A 20,184-nucleotide genomic window follows, 5' to 3' on the forward strand; every position below is an offset into this window, starting at 1 on the left:
TGTGTTGATTGAATGCAGCACAATGTTAAACCACCAAAAAAAAAGTCATTGTTGAAATATTTGAAAGAGGATTTCGTTCAGGTTTTAGGTCAGACAAAAGCTTATTTGGATTATCCATGTAATTGTCATTAAGATCCTTCAGGCTAATATGTATCAACTTCACAGTAACAAAGTAAATACTGTATACATACATACTGTATATACCATGAATAAACTCGTCATCTATCATAACTATCATAAAATACAATACAATAAAATCTCTCATCGATACATGAATTCATAGGTACATATCTATACATAATTGACCCCATAATTTACATTTCACACCATCCTTTTGCAGACGAGCAAAGAGCAGCCTTTAAACAGTCTTATTCGTGTTATTCGATGAGTACAATTAAATGCTTCATGCTTCTTTTGATCGAAACATACACTTTTCAAATTAGAGCTGGAATATTCAACATTAACAATTCACCGCGAGAATGCAGGAGCTCGCTTAAAGTTCAATCTAGAGTTTTGTGACTCTTTGGTTGTGGAAATCAACAGTCTGGTTGATGGGTGTGTTATATCAACAAAGTACGGTTGCAGATATCATATTTCATGCTACAGTCATATATATTTTTGTTATATTGACAGTCGGTTATGACATTTATTGTGACTTCCTCACAAATGAGCCGATTTGTGTCCATTCAGTCTCGGGACACGAATCGTGTGAAACTTGCGACTTATGATGCTCTCCATGTGCCAAACATTCAAAATTGGAACTTGACATGCTCCTCAATAGTCCTCATCTTATTTAGGCACGTAATATTACAATTTAATTCGGGGAAAATTACCATTTTTTTCCCCTCTCATAATATAATGATTTTATCCTGATAATATTACTGCATTTCTTTGCAGAATCGTTACTGTATTCTTATAAATGATGAGAATTACGACAATAAAGTTGAAATATCATTCGTATATTTGTATCGGGGACCCTTGAAATATAATCTATATTTCAACTTTATTGTCATTATTCTATGATCTTATAGTATAACAGTATTTTCTTTTTCAGTGTTGCCCTAATATTGGATGACATTTGATATTGTGCTATGTATGTATTTTTGATCATTTTAGTGTTGTTTTAGCTCAATATTTTTTGTTGATATACTTGCTTTCCTGTAAAGCCTTTGAATGTAAACAGTTGCATGTGTTTTAACAGTCATTATAAGAAGACAGTACATTAATTGAATAAATACGATGTAGGCTTGTTGTAAATATTTCTGAATGTTCGACTCAACACTTGACAGGTTTTATCCCTAAATTGTGACTAAACGATTCTTAATACTTCATCATTTTTCGACTATTATCATCATTTTGAAAAAAAAAATAAAATCTAATCAAGCTTATCGGTAATCCAAATGCCTGCCAATAGTTTTGTTTTTTAAGAACACCGACAAAATGTAATATTTTACCATCCATTCTACTGCAAATATTTATGATAGCATTATTAGTGGTACCTTTTGCATCCCACAATGAGTTTACCTCACATTTGAGTTATTATTATAAGATATATGAAGTTAATAAAACTATCACGTGCAAAGTGAAGATAAGCGACAAGCTGAAAAGTTACGCAGCATCTCTTTGAGGACTATTGTATTTTCTGAAAAGTTGCAGGTTAAACAGCACAGTACCAGTTTCCAGTTCACTGATGTCAAACCAAAACGGGTTTACGCACATCTTCACACAGTTGAAATTAAAATCACACTACGATTTCTTACAAGATTTTTCATGGCACTTTCAAATTTCTCCTGCATTCGACCCCTCCCTCTCACCTCATCTTCTTCATCTTCACGTTTCAGACCTTTGCTGTGCATGCATTCATCACCCCCTTCCTTCTTATCGATTTTCACTTTAGCATTCAGACAACCAGCCAGTGATGAAGCTATGGGGGGGACAAAATAAGGCAATGAAATAAACAAATTAACGACAGCCAACAGACCACTTAACCAGTTATATACAGTACAATAATCACAACGTGACAAGCACAAATCAGCACTTACTGTGAACTGACGAACCTCTCCATTGTCCACCAAATGATGTTCTGTCTCCGGGGTGATGGCGTAAGCCAGTCTCTGCTCCGGTAGAAAGGTGGACAATATTATGGAGAAAATAAAGCGGGGTGTAACTATTCCACAAACACGAATGACATTTGACAGAGATGCTCGGCGGCGCGGGCTTACGTCACAAAACTTTCCAGGTAGGCTGCAAAGTTTGTAGATGGCGTAAAGCGGCACCATGGACATGGATGAAGTGGCCAGGCACCATCCCAGCCTGTTCGCCCACGGAGGAAAGGTGTAGGTGCCGTAGTTGGGAGGGTTAAATGTCGCAAAGCTCACCACCACCATAAACTAAGAGAGAAGTTTGTTTTAGAGAAAGCATTCAAGTAATCCGATAAAATCGCATCCCCAAAAAACATGTATTCTGTGTTGATTGATTACGCAATATTATTATGCACAACAGAGTTGCAAGACATTTCACAGTTTGAGGAATTGAAAATAGTCATTGAATTTGCAGCATATTTACTCTTTTTATTTTTTTGCATAAAACTGCTAATTGTATGTGTCCTATTTATTATTTTACTACGTCCTGTGAAAAAGATCATCAAAAAAAAAAAAAAAAAGAAAGAAATTGATGGTTTAAAACGATGTAAGGAGAGATGCTCACCAGGAGGAAGCAAGGGCTGACAAATTTCCAACACAGCCTCCAGTATCTGCCTGGCCGCTGACCTATCATCTCCTCGATGTCGTCACTGAAACGGTCCACACCTGGAACACCGGCAAAACACTCACAATTTGTCCAATAACTTAGTGTATGACAAATTGAAAAACACACACCGACCTAGCGTTGACGCCAGGACGAACTCAGAGTTACATTTTATTGCGTGTCAGCGTGGATTCATCATGTTCAACATGAGAATTTCACTGGGGAAAAAAATGTAAGCACTATCTTACTTGGACTTTGTCATGCACAACTTAACTAACAGCTTAAACGGACTCTTCTTTTGCTCCCTAACACACTGTATGCACACAGTATCATTAGTTGTCTGCTAAATAGTCCATCAACCTTTTGAAAGAAACCCTTTAAAATTCAAATGTTCAAAAAGTGTCTCAAAATTGTAAATAGTAAATTTCGGAATTGTATATAAAAAAAAGATACAATTATAATTTACAATACAGTGCAACAACAGTTCACCCCCCCCCCCCAGCTTTCCTTCCCAGAAGGCATCTCTCGCTGCTGAGGTTTTTATTGAGCTGGACACCAGAACGAAAGACCACAGTGGCCAGGGTTCAAAGGTTCTTGTCAAAGCTATGAGAAAAGGGGGGGGGGGGGAAAGGCTCACCGAGGCCTCAGGCTTGATTTATCAGGCCTGCCAAGGTCGAACCCCGCCAAAGTGGGCCAATCTACAGACCGCGCCGCCTCAGGCCGCGTTCGTATTAAGTCCTCACAATGAGCTGGACGGACACGTGAAAAGTAACCCGAGACGCAAGTTCAAGTCAGTCTTTTTTTCCCCCGACTCTCAGATTATTTTTATGATAATTTTTGCAAGTTGCTGTGAAAAAAATGGGGTCAGTCAGATGCACACACTGTAAAAAAAATACATAAATAAATACAAATTAAAAAAATAAAATAATAAATAAATATATATATATATATATATTAAAAAATATACATATATATAACTAGTTCTTAACTGTTTGTGCATGAGCAGTAGGGTAAGATAAATTACAGCCCACTAGTTCAAAATTTGGTAATTAGGCTTTCTTCTTGTGAGGTCATCCTGAATGGCAGAATCAAAGAACCCACTACGACCCCGAATGAAAACAACACAGATGTAAGCTGTATTATCAATTATTGTACTCAATTAAAATACATTTGACAGTTTTCTTACTCGAGAAGACCTCGCTACCTCTTGTAGTCAAAAGAACGGCGATATAGTACAGATGTGGTGCGTACAAATCAAGCTAAACTGCATGTAACAATGCGGGTGACCTGTGTAAAATTGAGTAGCAAAATGTGAGTTGAGGTCACCTGACTTATCAGCCAGCTGAGTAGTTCATGACAAATGGGAATTCCCTGTGTCCCACACGCAGCTACCTAAACGGGACTCCCACTGCTGGGTAACACAAAGTAACACTGGCAGAGACGACCAGAAGGATTCAAAATAATTGCAACTGCAATTGCAAACCACAACACGGTTATTAATGTACAGAAATCGAACCTTAATAATTGTATCCTTAGCAGCTAACATATTAATATCTTTGTGCCTGTATTTCCAATTGTTTAAATAACAATAATAATAATAATTGCACAAAATTTCACTGGAACAAATTTTCCTTCAGTATGTAGATTTATTTTTCCTTTAATTAAAAAAAAGAAAATGAAAATTCCTTTTGTTTTATTGATATGTACTTCAATGGCATAATACACACGAGGTCAGATTTATTATTAATTATGAGTCAGATTATGATTATTCTGTTGTATCATTTGTTATCTAATGTTGACAACTTTTCACGATGAAAGCTTGTTTCCGTTTCCCGCTTACAATTTCCAGCAAGTAACAACTTTGTTCTTTATCTTTTCAACTTGTTGTTTGTAAGGTATAACTGTGACATATTCCAAATAAGCGAGTCAATATTGACTGTAATTTCCTGGAGCCTTACAATGGACCTCACAAGATGACAACATGATAATGATCATTTAATAGACAGATTATGTCCCAGCCAGGATGCACATTGAGGAGGCCAGAGACTGAAGAGGCAAAAAATTAAAAAAAACGTTCGTGTGTGTTGACATTTCCGTTTCTTTACACTTAGGCCAAATGGAACTAGGTCACATGGAGTCACAGCGCATCCATACAGACAGATTTCTCATCACAGCCCTAATATAACATTAGCATTGCTCGCCACGACAACATGAATCATCTCCCCCCGCCCCCCTCCCATCACTCCATCTCTCAGTTGCTCTCACCGTAAAACCATGCAATACCGATGGCTTCAATAAGCACTCCAAACAGAATGGACGTCCCTGCTGCAAAGTGGTCCAACAGAGTAAACACGTAAATCCCACCCTGGAACGACAGACACAAAGTCGCTTGTAATGTTTATTACAGTAGAAAGAGCTCACTTACATAACTCCTAGTGTTCTCATTTCATTAGATTAAAACAGTTACAGAAAAAAATAAACATTTAAAAAAAAATCAATTGTGGAGATAATACACAACATGACAGTGTCGGTGTGATGATACTTGCGTTTGTAACGCAGAAGAGAGAGATGAGGAAGGTGGCGACCACAATGAAGAGGGTGAAGAGCTCCCGATGCTTGTGGAGGCATTTGAACTCATCAATCACACCCGTAATGACAGACTCCATCCCACCCATCTAGGAGAAGAGGAGAATACGCACGGAAGCTTTTACGTTGCTGCACAAATGCACTACTAATGTCATATCATCATATTCAAATATAAAGTTAATAATAATATATTGGCTACCGTTATTTGAAAGATGATGTACAGCATAAGGATATTGCCGTCACCCAAAGCAAAATAAGCAGGATCTAGGTGGAGGCAAACTGATATTTTTCTAAATTAAAGTTAGTTAAAAATGAGACAAGCCAGGGGTGAAATGCATTTTGTGTCATGTGAAAATGCATCAGATTAGCAATTATAAACTTCATTCATAATAATACGTTAAAAAACATTTTGACTATCATATGGAAACCTTTTTTTCTTAACCGGTCCTGTTTGTCTGCTTGGTCATGCAGAATGCTGGATCTGTTTGCCTTTTTTTTTTTTTTTTTTTTTTAAATGCTGGAATACTTTTTCTGTGCAATTGGGGAGTGTGCCCCAAATATCCCCCAAATCGGAGGGCGCCAGGCTCCAGGAGTCACGACGCCATGTGCCTTGTTATAACCCGCCTCCCACCCTATTACTATGGTCACCAGGTCCCAAACTGCCGACCGTCATCCCTGTTCCGTATAAGTAACTTTTAGTGTGGTGCATGAAAGACATGGGAAGACAGGCAGATGTGCTGTCTTCAATTATAAAGTCCCAAGTTGTAGACGTGGTAGGCAGAAAATAAGGAAGATATCGTATTATGCTGTCAGATGGTCGTCGTAAAGGAAGGCGACCGTATACTCACAGCGCTGTCGATGCCAAGTGTCAAAAGCATGATGAAGAAGATTATTGCCCACACTGATGACCCGGGTAATGTGGCAATGGCTTCTGGGTAAATAACAAACACCAATCCAGACCCTAAATAGCAGAAATGGGAAAAAAACAACATCCTTATAAATAAACAAGTACTCTAAAACTAAGATTCACTTGTAAGTGTAGTTAACAGGCATAAAGTAATTTTCCATGAATTACAATTCAAGTAAGTACAGGATATCGCACCACTTATACTACACTGTCCGTCACTTCTATCCACAACAGTAGTTACAGTTACAGTATCAGTTGAGATCCAGTACACGAACTGTAACCAAAAATGCAGTGGTAATAAAAAAATAAGCGAGGTAAAAAAAAAAAAATTGGCAGCAGACAGTATGTTACAGGATGTTAAATCAATAGCTCTTTGAAAGTGCCATTATTATTTGTTAGTAAAGGCAGAATTTCTAAAAGATTCAAATTTGGTCACGTTAATGATTATTTTTTGAAGAAGTTAAATTCAAATAGAGTTTATCATGTAATCATGCTGGTATGTATGACAAATAAAAATAGTCATCTGTGATTTCAGCACCATGGACAGCTCAGGTAAACTGTTGACAATTCACAGAAACAGTTTCCAAGCAAGCAAAGATTGTAACTTGAGTGAAGTTCAGACGGTTAGCAACACATGGACCAACACCGTTAGCTTTGGATAATATTTTCATCAATTCATCTGGTGAGCGAGACAAGAAAAATGTTTACAGGAAGGCTACTGGGCCAGATTTATAATTTTACCTGAGTCCTTAAGTTTTGCTTCAGTCATCTGTCAGGTGTTTTAAAGACTTTTTACAAACCTACCGCTGTTACATTACCACGGGTCATTCCCCAAAACTCCTGCATCTTGTCTTGGTGATAGCAGTAATGATGAAATGAAACATCTGTGCAAAAATGCCCATGTGAGAATGTTGCACATCAAAATTTGGTGCTCCAACTAAATTACTTTCAATTACCGTGACACAGTAAACGTACAGTATCAGCAGTTGGATTTATGATGTTTGGACAGGCAGCAGGTCGTTCAGCGATAACACCAATTGTTCGCTGCTGCTTTTCAAGGCCGCTGTCTCAGTCCATTACGACACAGTCATTTGACATAGGATTGTGTTTGAAAACATCACAACAACATTACAGTGCAATTTGTAGAAGACAATTGGACTTATGAGCTAGCAACAATGACGAGGCTGCCGAGACCGCTTATGTAAGTGACCTGCCTGTCTGATGCTTCTATGACATTTTGAGTGTTACCAAAAACAAAGGAACTATCCATGCAAGTCCTTTACCGCTTATCCTCACGCGGGTCGCGGGCGTGCTGGAGCCTATCCCAGCTATCTTCGGGCGGGAGGCGGGGTACAACCTGAACCGGTCGCCAACCAATTGCAGGGCACATAGAAACAAACATTCGCACTCACATTCACACCTACAGGCAATTCGTAGTCTCCAATCAACCTACCACGCATGTTTTTGGGATGTGGGAGGAAACCGGAGTGCCCGGAGAAAACCTATGCAGGCACGCAGAACTGTGAGGCGGATGTGCTAACCAGTCGATCACCATGCCGACAAAGGAACTAATAAAAGATTTTCAACTTACCTTCTTTATTTTTTATTTGTTTTAAATAATATTTTTTGTTAAAATGTGAACCCTTACAGCATCCTCGACATTCACATCACTCACTTTCCAGGTCCCTTTTGATACTAGGGAGGCACAGTCATCTAAAAGGCACAACTGCGCTTTCTGAGGTGTCTCAAGTTCAGTGACTCTTTCAGTCATTCATATACATATCTGCACACATACTGTATATATATTTAACCCAACAGCAGCATACCATCTCTAGCGACATTGTCCAGAGTCACATTGTGCTTGTATGACATGTAGCCAAGGAAGGAGAATACAACAAAGCCAGAGAAGAAGCTGGTCAAAGAGTTGATGGAGCTGGTGATGATGGCGTCTCTGCATCATTGGGGGGGGAATAAAAAAATCAGATCAGCTCAGATGAAGATTGAATATGAAAAGACAGAATGCAGAATTCCTTTTAATTAGTCCAATATCGTCTTAACACAACTAGTCAGTTGGCTATAACTGCCACTGCATGAATTATATGAATTGATAAACAGTGTATGTGTGTGTTATTTTTTAACCGCCAAAATTCTTAAATAAGCGGGCATAAACTGGGTTCTAACAGTCCACAATGAAATAATGTGCATTACCACAGAACAAGGATGAATCCTGAAGCAGATACAGTGTTAAGAATCTGCTACTAGAAAGATAAACAGATCAAAAAATAAATATATTCATTATTTCGTGAATTAGTACTGGCTGATGCGTGTTACTGGTTTAACGGCAATTCACCTGTGCGAAGCAAAACTTAATGTGCGAGTCTCTTTACCTGTAGCAGTTGTTGCTGAATTTGTTGTAGCTGGAAAAGGCGATGAGCACACCAAACCCGACTCCCAGCGAGAAACAGATCTGCGTGGCGGCATCGATCCAAACCTGGGGAGGATGGGTGACAGAAAAGGCGCACTTGTGTGAAGCGGCAAACAAAAGGCACAGGAGAGGAAAAAAGCCATTATTAGAGATAATTGCAGGAAACTCATTCAACGGCGATAGATGAAAGACGCTTGTGAATACCGGGGTAATTTTGCAAATTACAGCGCATGCATCTATCTAATCTAATTCTCCAATTCCCTGCCATGTGTCTCCGTCTTTTTTCTCACTCACTCTTCTCTTCCCATAACTGAGTATTTCGTTGCAGATACTTGAGGATCTCGTTTGCAAGCAAGGTAAATAACAGGTGCTAACACGTTTACCGATGAGTATGGTACAGTAAATACAAGGATTGGGTCAACATGGTTTTCTGTTGACTGCATGGAAACATTAGTGTTTCATTTACTTGTTTTCTAAATCGTAGCAGTAATTTGATAGTTGTACTGAGCGCCGCCATGTTGACTGTTTAACTTCCTCCTCCGCTCGGTCATGGCCACCTGAGGTTTCTAAGCCCAAAAACGGGGCCTCTGACATTTTTTCATAAGATTTTGTCCACATATTTTGTCAGATTAATGCATAATGACAATTTTTGTGAAACATTCAAGCACTACACTGGTAGTTACTTCCTTCTTGATGCTGCTTTCCTACTTAGATACTATAATTAACACTGCTCTAAATAGTCTTATATAGGCTCATTTGTATATTTCTATTCTATCCTATTTTTGTTTAACAAGCTGAAGTGCTATCTCCCTCCTCACTCCTGTTTCCTGCGTTCCACTTGGCTCTCACCTTGGCATCGCAGAGTTTCCCGAAGTCGACAGACAGGTAGGCCTTAATGCCATCCTTGGCTCCGGGCAGGGTGACCCCTCGAATGAGCAGCACAGTCAAGACCACGTAGGGCATGGTGGCTGTGATCCACACAACCTGAGAGGTTCACAGAAGGCAAACACACACATGCACGCACAGACACACAGTTAGAATACAGCAAACCCAGCAAGACGGCCACGCAAGATTTTGACCATATGCATTCACGTGAGTTCACGTTAAAATACTCAGTTTACAGCTTTAACCATATTGTACATAGAAATACAATGTTCCCACATAACCATGTCATACATCTTAGGATCCACGTTGGCAGCATTCACGAGGTCGCCGTCCTTCTTTTCTAACAAAGACAATCAGAAATGACAATTCCCTACCTTGCCAGATGTCTTGACCCCCTTCCACAGACTGAAGTAAAGCAGAACAATGACCACACCTAGACAGGAAGTCAACTGCCAGCGTGGACGACCAAGATTATCAATGCCATTGCTGTCCTGAATGTGGAGCACCCCTCGCCTGGAACAAGGAATATTCTGGTGAAACTCAAGACTATGATGCTTCGCTTGAAAGACTCTAAATTTGTGCAACTTGAAAATAAAATTGGATTCAAGGATTCTCGAAGTCAAACTCTCCAACCAGTATGATGCGTCAAGATGTTTCCTATAGCTAGGTATAAAAAAAGACTGTTGATGTCAATGGTATGATTCAGATTATTCCAGAGAGGTTCTGACAGATGACACTAAATGCCGTCAAATTGTCTGTGGTGGCTCAATGCAAATAGCACAGTGCGATTCCTGCTCAGCTTGAAGAAAAGCTCCAACTGTCACAACAAAACGACCCTGGGCTCACTGGAAGAGAAAGCACCTGGCTAGCACCTGGTCACATGCATGCCAAATGAAAACACATCCAAGAAAGATGTGAATGAAAAATTGGCAACATAAACATTGGAGAGATCTCAGCATGATGCACAGGTCAAGATTATGACGATGAAAATAACGATAATAAATATAATGTAATTAAAATAATACCTGCATGACAATGTCAAGACAAATTGATTATAATTATATTTTTTTAAATAATCTCTTTACAGTGTCCAGGGGAATCACAATTAAGTACATTTATGAATAATTCAACACAATTTTAAACAAATCACTTTAAAATAAGGGTTAATTGCAAACATAATGAAAAAAAAAACACTCCTAGAAAAACATTGACTCATTATGTAGTTCATACTTAGCATACATATAATGCCGCAGTCTTGACCATTAAATCTTTACGGTGTTATCAAATAAAAAATAATAATACACAGTTATAAATATCCAATGTCACACGATAGTAGAAATGGTGAAGTTGAGCCAACTTACTCAAAATACTCTTGAGCTGGAGTTGCCTTGTAAATGTCACTGATGGTGCTGTTGTCAGCCCAGTCCGAGCAGTTTGGACTGTTCCAAGTGTTGTTGCAATGAATCCACGGGAGCTCGGCAGTGAACGACGAGAAGAGGTAGAAGAGAGCCCAAGAGATGATGACATTGTAGTAGAAGCCAACATAGAGGGAAATGAGGATCACTGTAAATCCTACACCTGTAACACAAAAACAGACAGTTAGGATTGCAAGTCAACATTATGACATCTTCCATCCGCTCCTCTCAGGCAGGAGGCTACGGAGCATCCGATGCAGGACCACCAAGTTGAGGAAAACCTTCTTTCTTGAGCTGTTAGTCTATTATTACTATTATTATTATTATTGTGCCAATTCATCCAAGAAAACAAGGACCACGGAACTATGTCAATATTATGTGCAGTTTAAGACTCTGACATTTTAACTTTTGCTGCATCCAAATCCTTGTTGCATTTGCACATTTGCAAAAATTCACAACTGCAAATAAGTATTTTTATCTTCTTTTTAAAATCTTGTCTTTTTTTCCTATTCTTTATTGTACCTATATTTCACAAGTCTTGAGACTTTGTAGGTTAATCTGGGACCTTGGGTATATAATTTTCTGCAATATCATGTGTTTTCGTATGGCAATTAAAGTCCTTGAATCCTTGAGTTTGAAAGGGATATAAACATTCATGTTACTGTGATTGTAACTATTGCCTGATATACTGTAGCTCACATACAGCAAGGAGATACTTTACATTTATATATTTATAATTAAATTATTATAAAAAATAATTTGCAGTTGTATATCATATGTTAAAACTGAGTATTTTTTCAACAAATGTATTTTCCAGTAATGTTGCAAAAATGAGTACACACCGTCAAAAGTTTAGCCAAGCCATATTGTGATTCATAAAAGTTTGGATGCAATAGTTGCGCCACATGCGTTTGCATGTCCACCGACCCTCCATCCTCCCTTTTCTTCAGATACATTGATCTTGGGAGGAAACCAGCTTGTTGATCAGAATAATTACTGTCAATATGGGCATGTGTATTTATGCATTTGAATAATTACTGTCATTCCCCCACTGAGAGGCAGAGAAGGACAGCGTGTGAAGTGTGTGATTAGAACGTCAATGTCCTGTGTGGAATCCTGACAGACAGCACATGGTCACAGACGGGAGGCCCATGCTTGCATACACACGCATACAAACACACGCTTCCTCTCACACGCACACGCAAAGTGCAGATACACAGCTATGAGCCACCTTCAGCCCGACAAGGACGATACTGGACACAGGATGCACGTCTGGTGGCATGCTGAGAAGCCACAGATGGTCTAGGTGATGGTCTGTCAATATATTTGTAGAGCAAGGCAGTTTCAGATATGTGCATACTTATACAAAACAGATCAATACATAGAAACAACAAACAAGAGCAAAAAAATACAAATTAAAAATCAAATAAAGTAAATTAAAAGAATCCAAACCAATTGCATCCCTCAAAACTAAACCTTCCTCGTCATTGTTTTGAAAAGCACCTGCCGAAATTGTCAGCCACTGTTTGCCAAAAAAAAAAATAATAATTCGGACAATCAGGACAACAGTCTAAAAGCCTAATTTTCATTTGTTTTCCATCTGAGTGCAACCACAACCTGATGTTCGGGGAGGATAAACAATGCCTGTCGGCGCTTGACACAGACGAGCGAACAAAAGTGGGGGGGAGGAGGGGGACTGGCATGTGAATGGGCAGGCAAGCAGACACACGGACATCTAAGTATGGAAGGGAAGTCGACGAGTTGACAGTGTAGTGGGAAGCGAGATGGGCACGTGTGCAGACATTGATGGATGAAGCCGATCACAAATGCAAAATGGGTGACATTAGGTACACCTACACAATACAATGGGCTACAATACAAGAATACTTTTTAATGGTAAATAAATAGGTCAATATCACTAAGAAGTGCCTTTGGTATCCTTGTCAAAATCACTCGGTCATCATGAAAATGTAGCAGCATAATGAAACTGATGTTGTGGGGTGTGTAATCAGTTTTCACAGTTTTCTCATTTTCATCATATTAGGTGTCTTAGTTGGATGTTGTGAAGCTGAACATGTCCACTTTGTCCTTGTGAAATAATACCCATCGATAAGAAAACCTTTGAGAATTTCTAAATAGATTTGTTAAACAGTTCACAGTCAGAGAGCTGACTGAAGGATGTTGCTAAGTGAAAGTCGACCATGTGCTCGTAAAATGCTATCATTAGCTAAAAATGTCCACCCTATCAGCAAGCGCGCATATTTTGCTCTTTGGATGAACATTGTCTGCATGCTGTTCATTTAGAAAAAAAGAGCAGAAGCTTGATCGATACCCATTTCTAACAGCAAAATATCGCATTTGTAAGTAATATAATAAATATGAAGTTTAATGGAAAATCCCAGATTTCTTTTTTTGTGGGGGGGGAGTGGTCTCAAAGGCCCCTTATGGTGACATTGACTCTAAAAGTAGTTGTAGTTTGCAGTCGTTTAAGCCATCTCGATTTTGATATCAGGGCGAGTAGAATATATTTACTGATGGAAGAATTATGGATGTTTTGCCATCTTACCTTTAAATATAGGACATATTTTCCAGACCCCTGCTGCGCCCTCTCTGTTGTACTGTCCCAGAGCCAGCTCCATGTAAAAGAGAGGCATGCCCGCTATCACCATAAAGAACAGGTATGGCACCAAGAAAGCACCTGTACACACACAGACACGTTTTTAGTTATATTTCCTAAACAGACATATTGTCAATAATTCATGTTTAGAGGCACTGAGCATCCTTGCGAACAGGGTGTGAGCTTGGACTATGGCTACAGCTTTTATATCTAATGAGAGAGCTATGTTAAACAGCTATAATTAGTGACCATAATTGTTGGGGCTAATCTATTCAGAGCAGCTGTGGTTGCTGTTTTATCCTTATTTTGATCTCTCGAAAGGGTTGAAAGAATTGGGGGGGGGGGGGGGGGGAAACAGGAGGTGATACACCACTACAAAAACAAGAAACAACTTGCGCATTTATTTCACCTTTACCATTTGTCTTTTCAATAAAACTAGAAACATAGACAGTGTCAGCCTTTCATGTCCACCTCAACTATTTGAATATAGGAGGCTGATTTTCTGTCAAACTCACCTCCTCCATTCTTGTAGCAGAGGTAAGGGAACCTCCAAACGTTGGCGAGGTCCACCGCAAATCCGATCACCGACAGCAGGAAGTCAATTTTCTTGCCCCAGGTTTCCCTTTCCTCCTCACCGCTGGTGCCGATCTGAGATGTGGCCGGAGCCACGATGGTGCTGGAGGTGAACTGGACCCCGTTCTGCTCCTTGACAAGGATCAGCTCCACCTGCAGGGGTAGATTCATATAGTGCATAATCCATTAGTTACCATTAGCTACCACCTGTATGATGTCGCTGTTGTTTCGGCATTTCAACACACTTTTCAACATTATTATCAAATATTTTTTTTCTTGACTTTTAACATCAAGTACCACATTAATGTTATTTATATAGGCACATATTTACAATTGTGGAAGCATCATTATAAAATATAAAATGAATCATTTACAAAGATGGTTATGCTTATTTTTGATTGGCTTTATTATTGCTGCTGATATGCACTGTACAAAATGCACTTTAGCCTAAATAAAGAAACCAAAATATCTAGATGCAGTGCAGTTCAACGCCACTGCACAAACAACAAGCACGATAATAGACAAAATTAAACAACACCTTTCTGAGCGGATCAATAAAAACACAAAATGTTCTTTTAAGTCATATATTTTGATACAGCTCTTATCCTGAACGTAATTCCACTGTTTAATTGTGTTCACATAGAGCATAATGTCAAGAAAAGTACTGGTAAACGTTTTAACAAACTTTTACAAACGTTTCATGTTCTGTCACCTTCTACACAGGTAACACGGCAATCACATTTAGTGCTTCATGAAAAGAAAACAAAATCATTTCTACAACAGTGAAGCATACATTTACTACGAAATAAATGCACTGACCTCTTTGGGACCCGCAGCATTGGAAGGGTTTTTTTCTGGGGCTACGACTGATGACATCAGGCCTATCGGGACTTGATCCTTCAGCATGGAAAGATGCTCAGCTTTCGAGGAAAGGAAAATAAGTCTGCTTATCGAAGACAGAGGCAGTTGACTGTGGAAGAAATGTAGATTACAAAAAAAAATGCAGACCTCAGATCATCTAAAATGTTGATGACATTTTGTACATACAACTATCTTTACAATCCTCATTAGGGTCAGGATAATAGTTTGTTCAACTATATAATTAAGGATAATAGTTTGTTCAACTATTGTTCAAGAACTGTAAAAAGGGTTTTGGTAACTAAAAAATGCTGCCAGTATCTCAACATTATTATTTATTCCATATGACAATTTGAAATTTTGGTAAAGATTTGAGCTAGAATCATGGAAGTTGACAAACATGATTTGCTTTCGCGTGTTACATAAAAAAATGTGGTTGGCCAGATGTGGCCCCCGGGCCTTGAGTTTGACACCAGCCATTTAGCGTGTTCAATGAAGCCAACATGTTTTGGGTACACGGGGAGGAAGCCAGAGTACCAGCCGAAAGGCACCTAAGTACGGGGAGAACGTGCAAACGCCACACAGGCGGGCTGGGACCGAGATTCCAAGCACTAAGCGTAAAACTGTAAGGCTGTCGTATTAACCACAACACACAGTGCAGCCCCAATGGTTTACATTAAGCCTAATTGAATTCCATTTCAACACTTTAATGCTGTTACTAGGTGTACGTTGTTATTACTTTGTTTCTTTCCTTTCATCCAAAGTGATTAAGCGCGGGCCTGGCGAACAGCAATTGGGCGTGATGTCGAAAAGGACGCGCCTCCCGCTCATTACACTTCACACTTGCTGATCGCCATTTTGCTCACAACAAAGCTTAATAAGCTCGGCACACCATTCATCTATTACATCACGAGTTCAAGCTTTGTTTCACTAAAATTATACTATATATATACTTATACTATTATAGACATTATCACCAGTATAAATCCCAAAATGAATATTTACATTTTCTGAAATGTAACGTCTAAATTTAATAATAATATAATAAAGAAATACAAAAATGGAAGAAATGTTTTACTTCACCTAAAAACTTCATTCAAAACCCCCATGTGTTTAGTAAAACATTAATGTAATCAATAAAGTCAAAACAACCTTTCAATTTCATAGCAAGTCAGTATAAATAATTCACTAATTTCCTCTGCAAACATTACCATAAAACAAAAGTGATGATTATACTACATAGTATTACTTACATATGTAGGCAAACAGGTAATTCTTGTTTGATACAAAACTCGCCGATACTCACCGATATCAAGTGAAAACCTCCCTCAGTGGACAATTTGCTCAGTCTACTTCCAGTCGTGTTGCGGTTCCTCAGTTCGCTACAAAATCATAATCAACATTAACAAGTTAAACTAGCCCAAATCAATCCAAATAATTACAGAAAAATCATAATAATCAGAGTGACAGATCAGGCTAAAGAGAGGAAAAGATGAGACGTGCCAGTCAATGATGAAGTGGGAGCCTCTTTGGCTACCAGAAGACTGTGTGGTCTGCTGTGGGGATCTGCCTGCAGGACCACCCTTGAAATATGAGGAACAGTCAACAACCCCCCCACCCCAACTCCTCCCGCCGACCCACCTTCCCTCATCGCCCCCCACACCCAATCCCTCTGACCCCTCCCTCCTTCCATCCCCTTCATGGCTTTGCTATTGCTCCTCTTTACAATCCAAGTCAGTGTCAATTTCCTCTCTGATGAGAAGCATCCAGTCCCTCTGGAAATTGAGGTTGCTGAAAGGAACATTCATAAGTATTTCTTATCAAATGAATATTTCTAGAACTGTTGTACAGATTCCATCCCCAGAGTGGAGTTCAATCAATATTCTTCTCCGTCAGCAATGGAGAGATAAAACATACAGTATCTGACCTCAGACGAAACATGTGCAAGGTTGGCCAAAGATTAAGACGACATTTCTAAATGAACCTAAAACAGATACATTGAAAAAGCACTACTATTTGGCTTTACTCTTAAGATAGCATTTGCGGCCTGTCATCCATTTTTTACGTGGCCCTTGGCATATACTAAAAATAACTAAGTTTTATACTTCTTACAGGAGAACCCACCTAACAAAATAACATAATATAATATTATATAGATATATATATTGTTGAGACTTTATGCAAATAAACTTTTTAACTAAAATAAGAACATTTCTATTCATAAAGCCTCAACGAATAAAAATCTGTTTCAGATGCAAATCACAAGAATTGCAAAATGCTGTATTTTCTGCTCCATGTCAAAGTCTCATTTGCGAAATGTATGTATCACAGTAATAATCCTAATAAGGTAAAAACTCATCTAAATATTGTCAATTTCCTCTATTTTAAGTTTTGGTTGTACAACCCCAATTCCAACGAAGTTGGGAGGTTGTGTTAAACATAAATAAAAACAGAATACAATGATTTGCAAATCATGTTTGACCTATATTTAATTGAACACACTACAAAGACAAGATATTTAATGTTCAAACTGATAAACTTTATTGTTTTTAGCAGATAATCATGAACTTAGAATTTTATGGCTGCAACATGTTCCAAAAAAGCTGGGACAGGGTCATGTTTACCACTGTGTTACATCACCTTTTCGTTTAACAACATTCAATAAACGTTTGGGAACTGAGGACACTAATTGTTGAAGCTTTGTAGGTGGAATTATTTTTGTCTTGTCTTGCTGAAATAAGCAGGAGCGTCCATGAAAAAGACGTTGCTTGGATGGCAGCATATGTTTCTCCAAAATCTGCATGTACCTTTCAGCATTAATGGTGCCTTCACAGATGTGTAAGTTACCCATGCCATTAGCACTAACACAGCCCCATACCATCACAGATGCTGGCTTTTGAACTTTGTGTCCATACCACTCCGGATGGTTCTTTTCCTCTTTGGCCCGGAGGACACGATGTCCACAATTTCTTAAAACAATTTGAAATGTGGACTCGTCAGACCACAGAACACTTTTCCATTTTGCATCAGTCCATCTTAGATGAGCTCGGGCCTAGAGAAGCCGGCAGCGTTTCTGGGTATTGATAAATGGCTTTTGTTTTGCATAGTAGAGTTTCAAGTTGCACTTACGGATGTAGCGCCAAACTGTATTTACTGACATTGGTTTTCTGAAGTATCCTGAGCCCATGTGGTGATATCCTTTATCGAAGGTCACGGGCCTTCAATGTTGGTTTTTCGGCCTTGCCCCTTATTCTCCAGATTCTCTGAACCTTTTGATGATATTATGGACCGTAGATGATGAAATCCCTCAATTCCTTGCAATTCTACGTTGAGGAACATTGTCCTTAAACTGGTGAACTATTTTCTCACGCACTTGTTCACAAAGAGATGAACCTCGCCCCATCTTTGCTTGTGAGTGACTGAGCAATTCAGGGAAGCTCCTTTTATACCCAATCATGGCACCCACCTGTTCCCAATTAGCCTGTTCACCTGTGGGATGTTCCAAACAGGTGTTTGATGAGCATTCCTCAACTTTTTCTGTCTTTTTTGCCACCTGTCCCAGCTTTTTTGGAACGTGTTGCAGGCACAAAATTCCAAGTTCATGATTACTTGCTAAAAACAATAACGTTTATCAGTTTGAACATTAAATATCTTGTCTTTGTCGTGTATTAAATTAAACATAGGTTGAACATGATTTGCAAATCATTGTATTCTGTTTTTATTTATGTTTAACACAACATCCCAACTTCCTTGTGGAGGCTCCTCCTTAGTGCAGGCCAGATCTATTCATGTGGGATAAAGGACCTCGGGCCACCCACAAATCCGGAAAAGTCCTTAACTATTTGCCTTATCACCTTCAACAGAAAGCCATGACGCAGCAGCTTTTCCAAAATAACTATAATATAATAATTTACAGCACTAACATAGCGCTTCTCAAGGCACTCAAAGACACTTGATAATTGCACACATTATACAATCACTCCACAGTCATGCGTGGCTGCCATTCTGCAGCTACAGCCCCCTTCGACCAAAACTATTATAAAGAATATTTATTTGCTTCTTGGATTGGTTTTAGCGAGTTTTAATGAATAAAAAGAATGTCAACATTGCATCTTTTGAATTTTCTTTGTGCGGCCCTGTGAGGAAAAATTTTGGACTACCCAAGTGAAACGTCTTCTGGGGCTCTTTGGGTCGACGACAAATCTCATTACTTGCGACGTCCAGCTGACCTGCATTCAGTTCTGACACCTCGACCTCACCAATTTCTAGTTAAACCATAACGAGACATGGCCCCAAATAACACAATCAGCCATCTCCCCACGGACAGCTTTACGATCTTTATGTTCGGAATGACAGCCTGTTGCCTTCAAGCCAATCATAGTGATTAAGCAGCCACTAAACAGCCACCAATGCACCCACACACCCTGAAAGTACAATCATCCATCAAGCCTCAGGCCTCATATCAAAAATCATTGGGTCGATGTAAGCTGTGGTGGGTGTGAGGTTTCCCCCCCCCCGATGGTTCACAGACAAGGCTATAATCGAGTATCTTGTTTTCCTAAATGCAACAGCTGTGACCCAGAGAGGAAGGGCAGGAGGAAAAGAGCAAGACGTGAGGTAAAGGGACAAAAAGGACACCAGAAATACAAATGGCAGGTGAAATGAGGCAGAAGGACAAGAAGTGGCGCCAAGAACAGACTGAAGTGTTTCACATTTTGGCGCAAAGAATGCAATCTCATGCATTTAACAGGTCTTTCCTTCATAGATATCCCAAATGTTGTAGTTATAAAGAATACAGATTTAGTTGCTTTTTTTTTGCATTATAGCATGTATGTTAGACAATTCAGAGATGTGTCTAAAATGTCTATTGAGGCCACCGCCACCGTTCTAATCTAGACAATTAGAAAACACAAACTACCAGATTACCTGCTGAGAAACCCAGTGGGGGCTCATGCATTTAATGAATACTCACTTGGCTGCAATTATTTAAGGGATGCTGGTGGATGTAATGAAATTTTCCTCTCATCAATACATTTAGAAACCGCGAAGGGTTGTCTTGGTTACTTATTCTTGAGAGAAGTCAACAGACGTATAATCGGCAAGTTTCATTTTCCGACGGGGTGAATAAAAATTGTCGCCTGGTGGGTCGGGAGGGCTGTGGTTGTAGCATCGC

The 20,184-nt window shown here is 39.1% G+C and overlaps 1 protein-coding gene across 2 annotated transcripts; it reads right to left on the reverse strand.

The window, feature by feature from the left end:
• Positions 1-273: 273 nt before the first annotated feature.
• slc6a3 (solute carrier family 6 member 3) lies at positions 274-16,450 on the reverse strand. 2 transcript variants are annotated; one of them, XM_061776293.1, is made up of 16 exons: positions 16,318-16,450; positions 14,973-15,073; positions 14,096-14,306; positions 13,530-13,661; positions 10,910-11,126; positions 9,923-10,061; positions 9,513-9,647; positions 8,626-8,729; positions 8,065-8,189; positions 6,180-6,292; positions 5,292-5,420; positions 5,011-5,110; positions 2,707-2,807; positions 2,223-2,390; positions 2,043-2,114; positions 274-1,924 (listed from the first exon to the last, which is right to left on the reverse strand). In XM_061776293.1, the coding sequence occupies exons 2-16, from the start codon at positions 15,057-15,059 to the stop codon at positions 1,901-1,903; spliced, it is 1,857 nt and encodes a 618-aa protein (XP_061632277.1). In that variant the 5' UTR covers positions 15,060-15,073; positions 16,318-16,450; the 3' UTR covers positions 274-1,900. The 2 variants fall into 2 exon arrangements, with proteins under 2 accessions (XP_061632277.1, XP_061632278.1); XM_061776294.1 differs by having other exon boundaries at positions 14,973-15,123; positions 16,318-16,381.
• Between the last annotated feature and the right edge of the window lie 3,734 nt (positions 16,451-20,184).

Source organism: Phyllopteryx taeniolatus, chromosome 6 (genome assembly GCF_024500385.1).
Source record: "Phyllopteryx taeniolatus isolate TA_2022b chromosome 6, UOR_Ptae_1.2, whole genome shotgun sequence".
Taxonomy (NCBI): Eukaryota; Metazoa; Chordata; class Actinopteri; order Syngnathiformes; family Syngnathidae; genus Phyllopteryx; species Phyllopteryx taeniolatus.

Excerpts from the sequence above, each read along its gene's own strand:
- slc6a3 (XM_061776293.1), bottom strand. The coding sequence starts at position 15,059 with ATGCTGAAGGATCAAGTCCCGATAGGCCTGATGTCATCAGTCGTAGCC. Across the intron at positions 8,190-8,625 it reads TTCAGCAACAACTGCTACAG|AGACGCCATCATCACCAGCT; the intron begins GTAAAGAGACTC and ends CCAATGATGCAG. Across the intron at positions 5,421-6,179 it reads CACTTGGCATCGACAGCGCT|ATGGGTGGGATGGAGTCTGT; the intron begins GTGAGTATACGG and ends CTCTTCTCCTAG.